The 10,218-nt window shown below is 34.3% G+C and overlaps 1 protein-coding gene across 1 annotated transcript; it reads left to right on the plus strand.

The window, feature by feature from the left end:
* Positions 1 to 4,504: 4,504 nt before the first annotated feature.
* Positions 4,505 to 6,776, plus strand: il1b (interleukin 1, beta). The gene is made up of 6 exons (XM_056736671.1): positions 4,505 to 4,662; positions 4,827 to 4,884; positions 4,973 to 5,150; positions 5,738 to 5,893; positions 5,995 to 6,137; positions 6,241 to 6,776. The coding sequence occupies exons 1-6, from the start codon at positions 4,625 to 4,627 to the stop codon at positions 6,454 to 6,456; spliced, it is 789 nt and encodes a 262-aa protein (XP_056592649.1). The 5' UTR covers positions 4,505 to 4,624; the 3' UTR covers positions 6,457 to 6,776.
* Positions 6,777 to 10,218: the final 3,442 nt, after the last annotated feature.

A 10,218-nucleotide genomic window follows, 5' to 3' on the forward strand; every position in this document is an offset into this window, starting at 1 on the left:
GCGTTATCGATCTAACAGCTGTAAGATGGTGTTCCCCAAAATGCGCGACAAACTGCTTGAGTTGCTGTCTTTTAATAAAATGCAAAAATGTCAATCACGGTATTAATCTAATAATGTATTGGAAATTTTGGTGTAACAAATATTTGTTGTTTCCATAACATTTAAACAGATTCAATTTTTGTCTTTCAAGTCGATTCGGTAAAAGTAAATTCATTTTAAATTACTAGAGACGTAATGCCATATCGGACACAATCTTTTGTCAACGTTTTAGACCCGAAGCCGCCGGGACCCATAAGGATCTCTAACATACCTGTACACCTCATCGCAAAGTGTCTAAAATGTATGTGTACAGTTCAGATAAACGATCAAGTTTACCCTCTTTAAACTTATGATGACTGAATGAGATGCGTAGGTAGGTGTCTTTATTATTGCAGTATTTCAGTTTGTTTTTATTCATTCGCTCATTTAGCCTAATAGACTATACTTGGCTATATTTTTCGTTCTGACCTCAGAGATTTCAGATGAAAAACAGGCATAATTATTTCCATTGATATGTCTCTTCTAGGTGGTTATTAGTTTGTTTAAGTTTAAGCATTTATATCCTATATTTAAAAATATTTTACAATTACGTTTTGAAGAAAATACTTTACTTTTAATTGGTTATTTATATTGTAGATTATTTTACGTTGTGATAAAATAGTTCATGGCTTGTTCTTATATCTGTTTGCACTACTTTTTAATTTCCAACTGTAGTCAGTTTTAAATGGATATTTATTGTTTTTTTTCCTATTTAGTTTTATACCAAAATAAACTGTTTCATTTGAATCATTAAGTTTATTGTGATCGTGTTATGAAACTAATGTAATGCTTTAAAATCTTATTGTATTGTTTTCTGGCACATTTAATCATATACCATCGCATGTGTCATTCAAATAGCTTCATGAAATTAACTTATTTTATTTTAAAAACTCAATACACAGTATGGTTTAGTAAAGCACTGTTATATATCCATTTTTTCTCATCCCCGAAACTCAAACCATTATTTGATGACTTAAGATGGTGCTTATCAATAGCACGATTTTATGTTTGCATGTGGCAAGCTACAGAGATTTGCGTGCATTTGATACGCAGGTGTAATTTACCCATACCATCTTAACCAATATTGTTTTGCTTCTGTATGACATATCGCTTTATTGCTCCCTGACCTCTTTTGAAGTTAATTTGGATAAAAATGCTAAATGCTGCTAAATTACTTAATGTTAATGTATCATATGCACGTAAAAAGTAATGAATGGGTAATAAATAGCAAGCCAAATACAAACGTAAACTCGTACTCTAGATAGACAGTACAAGGAGATCGGGAAGAATATTAAATAATTAAATTAAAATGTATGACTAGTCTTATGATTCCAGGCCAGAATTGTCCCCGTGCTCCATGTCCTTTCTAGGGCTAATAGTGGTGAGCTAAGCTGCAAGTACAAACGTCAATATTTTTTTTCTTGATGAAGCATAAGAAGCCATCTATGAGAACAACTAAATTCACTTAATCGAGCAGATGAAAGGACTCCGTGGCAAACATTTAAAGAGTATCTGCATTTCTTGATTTGATCTTCGTCAGAACCGACTTACACCACCTGCTGGTGAAGCGGTCAGGCAGCAGGAAGAGATCATGCATTTGTAGAATCGGCGCTCTATTGCTTTTCCTGGGATTCCCGGATGTGAAACTTTGAATTTCAAGCCGAATTTGAACCGCTGAATTTGTGGAAGCGAATTTTTAAATCGAAATAATATGGACTGAAAATTATCCGTCGAATATTAAAGGTTGTATTTAAAAACAAGTTCAATTCTTTAAATGAGATTTAAAAGGTGAATTTAGATTTTTTAATTTTTAGACAGTGAAACAGATTGTGAAATTTTTCAATTTGAAATATTCACAGCTTAAATGTACAACCATATTGAATTGCAGAACCTTAAAATGCGAGAACTGTTAATACAATGCATTTTTTATTCAGTTAGTGCTTTTCAGCACGTCTCTTTGCTTCAAACGCATTAGTCACTATTTTACTTCCATAAGTGAAACCCATATATTACATAGATTCATTATAGAGTGAAATATTTCCAGCCTTTATTTCAAGCCACATTGATTGTGGACTTCAGAAAACATAGTGGACCACAGGCATCTTTTTAGATGAAAGTAAATTCATCTTTGCATTTCATTTGGAAATCAAGGTCCCAGAGTCTGGAGGAAGAGAGGAGAGGCACATAACCCATGTTGCTTGAAGTCCAGTGTGAAGTTTCCACAGTCAGTGATGATTTCCGCTGCCGTGTCACCTGCTGGTGTTGGTTCACTGTGTTTTCTGAAGTCCGCAGTCAATGCAGCCATCTACCAGGAAATTTTAGAGCACTTCATGTCTCCTGCTGACAAGCTTTATTGAGATGCTGATTTCATTTTCTAGCAGGACTTGGCACCTGCACACACTGCCACATGTACCAAAAGCTGGTTCAAAGACCATGGTGGTACTGTGCTTGATTGGCCATCAAACCCGCCTGTCCTGAACCCCATAGAGAATCTATGGGGTATTGTCAAGAGAAAGATAAGAGACACCAGACCCAACAATGCAATAAAACCTGAATGCCACTATCAAAGCTTCCATTACATCAGAGCAGTGCCACAGGCTGATTGCCTCATGCCACGCCACATTGATGTAGTAATTCATGCAAAAGGAGGCCCAACGAAGTATAGAGTGCATAGAAATGAACATACTTTTCAGGATCCTGACATTTCTGTTTAAAATATAGATTTTTTATTGATTTTGTGTAATTTTCTAATTTGATAGCATGTTTGATATCTTTAAGCCATTATCATCAAAATTTCAAGAAATAAAAGCTTAATGAATCTATATAATATATGTGACCCTGGATCACAAAACTAGCCTTAAGTAGCACGGGAACATTTTGAGAAAAAGACAAAAATGCATTGTATGGGTCAATATTAAGTAAAAGGATATCAAGGAAAGAATATGGTCCATGAAGATATTTTGTGGATTTCCTATTTGAAATATATAAAAATCTGGGTTTCACTTTCTGAAATGAAGGATAAAAAATGTTGAACTTTTTCATTATATTCAATTTTTTTTAGATGTATACCTGTACATGTTTCATGTGGTCACTGAGAGAATCAAGTGAAAGTTTCTGAATGCATTTCATCAAACCAAAAGTCACCAAAAAATGTGTAATTCGGCTTTATTTGCTTGTTTTTTACACTCCTAAGGTTTATGTGGATTTGACAAATGACCATATATGAAAGAGGAAATGCAAATAACATCACACCCTGATTCTTAGAGTGTCTCATATTACATACGTCAGAGTTTTTGTGCCCACAAACTATCAACAAATTCAAATGAAAATAGTACCATTTACACAAAATACTAAGATGAAATTATATTTACAGCACTCTTATTATTGTTCTGTCACACGTTTAAATTACAATGATACAGGAAAGAGACATAAAAGAAATTCAGTTACCACGTTTATATCTAAGATGCCTATTGCATGAGACACAGAAACACTGACTCACGGTATCACAACAGAAAAGAAGGATGAGCAGGGGTGTGGACAACGGGATCTCCTGTTTGTGGCTGTTTAGCCTCACATCCTGTTTGATACATCTTTTAACAAATTGCAGCAGATAGCATGACTGATCTCCGGCCTGGCTGATCTGTTTGAGTTACGTAGTTGAGGTTTACCGCAGTGCTCTACCTAAGACTCTAATGAGGAAGTTACAAAAGTGTAGAAATTCAGCGGACACTCCAGTAAACACCACGTGAATGAGGATTGCAGAACTACAGATAAAACCTTAAAAGCCCTTACTTTTGTGGAATTTTGGAATTGTTCCTCTATGAAAATGAAAGTCTGCCATATCTATGTTTTATATTAAGATGGAATATTTTATTAGGCTATTTATATTAATAAAACAAATGTAACACAACCATTTTTATTATCTCAAACAATTAACAAGCTACAATTAATAAAACGGTTGCCCTCTATACATGTAAATAAAGTTGACCTTATTCAACTAAATGCATATTAAGGCTGATATCGAATAATAAAGATTATATAATAGTTATAAAATAATTAAGAGTTTCCCGTTTTGTGGTCAATAGTCAAATGAACACACAAAAGATTAGATTTTGTTGCTTTTATTAAAGCTCTTTGAAATGTTTATAAAAAAATATTTCATGCAGGATTATAAAACATTGTATTGCATAAATACACTTTTACAAATGCACAAAAAATTACATGCAAAAAGCAAAGCTAATAAATGTAATGGGCTACTGTTTCAATCCAATATCTGGACGTTGATTCAACACATGAAATTTTGTCCCGACATTTTTTTCGTCACCTGGCCTACAGGGAGAGCTCCTGCGTGACGTCACGTCGGTGTACATTTCATTATTTCAAACCGCTTCCGCTTCCTCGCGGGGAATTCCCGCATGAGGTCGTGAGGGTATAAAACAGACACGGGCACAGGACTGTCATTCAGGGAAAGAAAAGCATCTTAAGAGCACTTTAAACCAACTTACCAATTACTATTAAACAACATCTCAGTGTTCATTTTATAAAGATGGACTGCGAAGGAGTTAGCTTGTTTGTGTCTTTTAAGTAAGTATCCAAATTAAACGCCTTTTATTTTTTCTTATTATTTTGATAGTTTGGTAACCGTTCATTAAATAGTGGATTGTGCACGCAACATCTCTATATATTGTATTTTATTTGTGCTAGCATTACTTGCTGTTATTCTGATTATATTTTTTTATTTGTTACAGAAACTCTGCATTTCATTCAGACAGTCCGATGGATTTTGATGAAGTGGATTGCTCTCTGGTGAGTTATTTTTTTCTGTTTCAAGTTTCAGTACTAAATCACATGTAAACAAACACACGTGTGAGAATATAATCTTGTTTCTCTTCAGAACGGAAGATGTGACCTGCATAAAGCAGTGACAGTGGAGACGAGGACTCATCATCACAGCATGAAGCCGGTGGTGAACATCGTTATTGTTATGCATAAGATGATGAAGTCATACAAACAACCATCTGAATTTGGTCGTCATGAACTGCACACTTTCATCATGGAGAATGTGCTTGAAGGTACCACTGACCTTTACTCTCTATGCTGGAGACTTTAGCTAAAACCTTAGCTAAAAAATATATAAAAATAATGCGGAAATCAGAACATGGTATAGTGTAAAAAACAATATAAAGTAAACTATAAATGAATCTTAGGCCTGCATGAACACTATTAAACTAGTAATTTACTGAGAGTAAAATACGCCACAAGTATTTAAATATTAAACGTAGAAATATTTAAGATCTCACTTATAGTTTAATTGCGGTGCAAACAAAGAAAAAAGTGTAACATAAGAGTACACAACTAAAGAACACTTACAAGTAAACTTTTATCACCTAAAACGTGGGTCAATTTAGTAGCACAAAGTATTGAAATAGTAGCCCGGGCTACTACACAAAATAGGTTGAATTGAAATGTACTAAATAAAATGATCTTCAAGAATACCTGTTTTTAATAAGGGAGCTGTCTTTGCTGGTTTCTAGCTGGTTCAAACCAGCTAGAATCCACATGGCACGACAGGTTCAATCATGCAGATCATTCACGTGCTGACATCATCAAACAAAGATTATTAGTTTGTACTCATCGATCTCTGTTTTGGTTTCTACAGAGCGGATCATTAGTTCGGCTAAAGCAGGACCACGTTACATCAAGTCCAAGGTTTTACAATATTCTGTGTGTGATCAATATCAGAAAACTCTGATTCGGAGCAGCGAAGATCGTCTGATGGCCGCAACCCTGAAGGGAGGAAATATCAATCAGAAAGGTACTTTTAGAACACAAGATTTCTCATTTATCTTAAGAAATATCTTTTTTCCAATTCAGCTGCCAGTGATTGTTTACCAAATTTTTTTCCTGTTTTTCCAGTTCAGTTTAATCTATGCACATACATATCGCCGAGTTCCAGCGTGGCTGATTCCCAACCCGTCTGTTTGGGAATATCCAACACCCGTCTCTATCTTGCTTGTAGCAGAACGGACTCATCGAGTCTTCCAAAACTGGAGTTAAGGGTTAGTACAATCAATCACCAACACTTTCTCCAAAAACCTTCACATAAAGATATTTTCAGACATCATAAATGATGACCCTAAACTAACTCCCCCTTTTTTTTAGGAGATCAATGACACCCTGAACACCATTGAAGCCGATGATCCAATGGGCTACGATCACCTGCTCTTCTACAGGAAAGAGAGCGGCGTGGCTTACAACACTTTTGAATCTCTTAAATTTCCTGGCTGGTTTATCAGCACAACGTTCGAAGATTTTGAGGAAGTGGAAGTGTGTCAGAAATCTGTTAACCACATCAGCTCGTTCAAGCTGATCGTTTAAGATCTGACCCGGAGCTGATAAAATGATCTCATTCAAGAAACCTCGAGTATGTACCAAGTACAGTGAGTTATCTGAATATATTGATAATTACTAACCTGCAAGGGTTTGTCATGTATGGATATCTATGTCACTCTGTTTTTTTACTTCTTATATTTTGGGAATGGTAAATTCACATTGAATTCTTTGACGTGTATAAATGTGTCTGTAATGTATTTGTATTTATTTAATATTTTAATTATTTATTTTAACTATATTTGCACTTGGTTTTGTATTTTTTGTTTTTGTACTTGTACTTTTAAAATAAACCTTAAAGATGGGAATGACTTGTCACTCTTCATTTCAGTACTTCAGATCATAAGATCTAGTTCCTTTCAATCAAGTCTATCATAGCAAGTGTTAAGAATCACAGACTTACATGAGGTTTGTCCTGAGACGATAAGTATGAGAACGCCCTCATGTGGCATAAGGGAGTCACTGCACTCTAAAGTCACGTTCTAATTGTGAACGTCATAGTTTTAACAAATTCCCAACATTCATTTCAATAGGAATAGGAAGCATTTAAAACATAAATACATATTTTTTATTCATGTTAAATAACGCATATTTATTTAATAATTATATATTATTACTACTAAATAATATAAATTATTTATTTATATTCTATAATAATTATATATTATTATAATATTATTAATTAAAAATATGATTATAATAAATAAATATGTATTTGCAGCAAGTGGATGCTCTCGCTAAGCCCCTCCCCTTTAAACGCAGATGAGCAAATGGCAGCTGAGTATCAGCACGGTGTCGTACCGAATTTAGACGCCCTTGAGGTTTTGACTCCCCTACTTCTGATTGGTTCATTAACTTAAAATGCTGCCTTGTGATTGGTCCTTATCTCTAAAGCCCGCCCCAAATCTAACCTAATTTACGTAGGGGAAATCAGGGGAGTCATAATCTCACGGGGAGTCAGATTTTTATACGACACCTGAACTCGTACGCTTTAGGTTTAAGCGCCATAGAAAAGCAGTCGTATGTAATTTATTTTATTCTATTTGCTAAACCTAAACAAGACGGAGCAAATTGTCGTGGGTTCAATCCCAAAGAAAAACGTTGTCCTTATTCTCATTATCACAATTTATAATCTTCATGTGCTCAAGCAGAACGTTAATGTCATCATGTGCCTCAGCAAGGTATCACTGAAACATTTCGACTTTATTCTCGAAACATTTCGACTTTATTCTCGACTTTATTCTCGACTTTATTCTCGTTACTTTTCCACTTTATTCTCGGAACATTTCGACTTTATTCTCGACTTTATTCTCGTTACTTTTCCACTTTATTCTCGGAACATTTCGACTTTATTCTCGTAACATTTCGACTTTATTCTCGGAACATTTCGACTTTATTCTCGTTACTTTTCCACTTTATTGTCGAAACATTTCGACTTTATTCTCGGAACATTTCGACTTTATTCTCGTTACTTTTCCACTTTATTCTCGAAACATTTCGACTTTATTCTCGTAACATTTCGACTTTATTCTCGGAACATTTCGACTTTATTCTCGACTTTATTCTCGACTTTATTCTCGTTACTTTTCCACTTTATTCTCGAAACATTTCGACTTTATTCTCGTAACATTTCGACTTTATTCTCGGAACATTTCGACTTTATTCTCGACTTTATTCTCGACTTTATTCTCGTTACTTTTCCACTTTATTCTCGGAACATTTCCACTTTATTCTCGAAACATTTCGACTTTATTCTCGTAACATTTCGACTTTATTCTTGGAACATTTCGACTTTATTCTCGAAACATTTCGACTTTATTCTCGGAACATTTCGACTTTATTCTCGTTACTTTTCCACTTTATTCTCGTAACATTTCAACTTTATTCTCGGAACATTTCGACTTTATTCTCGTTACTTTTCCACTTTATTCTCGAAACATTTCGACTTTATTCTCGTAACATTTCGACTTTATTCTCGGAACATTTCAACTTTATTCTCGGAACATTTCGACTTTATTCTCGACTTTATTCTCGACTTTATTCTCGACTTTATTCTCGGAACATTTCGACTTTATTCTCGACTTTATTCTCGACTTTATTCTCGACTTTATTCTCGTTACTTTTCCACTTTATTCTCGGAACATTTCCACTGTATTCTCGAAACATTTCGACTTTATTCTCGTAACATTTCGACTTTATTCTCGGAACATTTCGACTTTATTCTCGTAACATTTCGACTTTATTCTCGGAACATTTCGACTTTATTCTCGACTTTATTCTCGACTTTATTCTCGACTTTATTCTCGTTACTTTTCCACTTTATTCTCGGAACATTTCCACTTTATTCTCGAAACATTTCGACTTTATTCTCGTAACATTTCGACTTTATTCTCGGAACATTTCGACTTTATTCTCGACTTTATTCTCGATTCTCGACTTTATTCTCGTTACTTTTCCACTTTATTCTCGGAACATTTCGACTTTATTCTCGTAACATTTCCACTTTATTCTCGGAACATTTCGACTTTATTCTCGTAACATTTCGACTTTATTCTCGGAACATTTCGACTTTATTCTCGGAACATTTCAACTTTATTCTCGACTTTATTCTCGTTACTTTTCCACTTTATTCTCGGAACATTTCGACTTTATTCTCGTTACTTTTCCACTTTATTCTCGAAACATTTCGACTTTATTCTCGTAACATTTCGACTTTATTCTCGTAACATTTCGACTTTATTCTCGAAACATTTCGACTTTGTTCTCGTTACTTTTCCACTTTATTCTCGAAACATTTAGACTTTATTCTCGTAACATTTCGACTTTATTCTCGGAACATTTCGACTTTATTCTCGACTTTATTCTCGACTTTATTCTCGTTACTTTTCCACTTTATTCTCGGAACATTTCCACTTTATTCTCAAAACATTTCGACTTTATTCTCGGAACATTTCGACTTTATTCTCGTAACATTTCGACTTTATTCTCGGAACATTTCGACTTTATTCTCGAAACATTTCGACTTTGTTCTCGTTACTTTTCCACTTTATTCTCGAAACATTTCGACTTTATTCTCGTAACATTTCGACTTTATTCTCGGAACATTTCGACTTTATTCTCGACTTTATTCTCGACTTTATTCTCGACTTTATTCTCGTTACTTTTCCACTTTATTCTCGGAACATTTCCACTTTATTCTCAAAACATTTCGACTTTATTCTCGGAACATTTCGACTTTATTCTCGTTACTTTTCCACTTTATTCTCAGAACATTTCGACTTTATTCTCGAAACATTACGACTTTATTCTCGAAACATTTCGACTTTATTCTCGTAACATTTCGACTTTATTCTCGGAACATTTCGACTTTATTCTCGACTTTATTCTCGACTTTATTCTCGACTTTATTCTCGTTACTTTTCCACTTTATTCTCGGAACATTTCCACTTTATTCTCGAAACATTTCGACTTTATTCTCGTAACATTTCGACTTTATTCTCGGAACATTTCGACTTTATTCTCGTAACATTTCGACTTTATTCTCGACTTTATTCTCGACTTTATTCTCGACTTTATTCTCGACTTTATTCTCGTTACTTTTCCACTTTATTCTCATTTCGACTTTATTCTCGAAACATTTCGACTTTGTTCTCGTTACTTTTCCACTTTATTCTCGAAACATTTCGACTTTATTCTCGTAACATTTCGACTTTATTCTCGGAACATTTCGACTTTATTCTCGACTTTATT

The sequence above is a fragment of the Triplophysa dalaica genome, chromosome 22, assembly GCF_015846415.1.
Source record: "Triplophysa dalaica isolate WHDGS20190420 chromosome 22, ASM1584641v1, whole genome shotgun sequence".
NCBI lineage: Eukaryota > Metazoa > Chordata > Actinopteri > Cypriniformes > Nemacheilidae > Triplophysa > Triplophysa dalaica.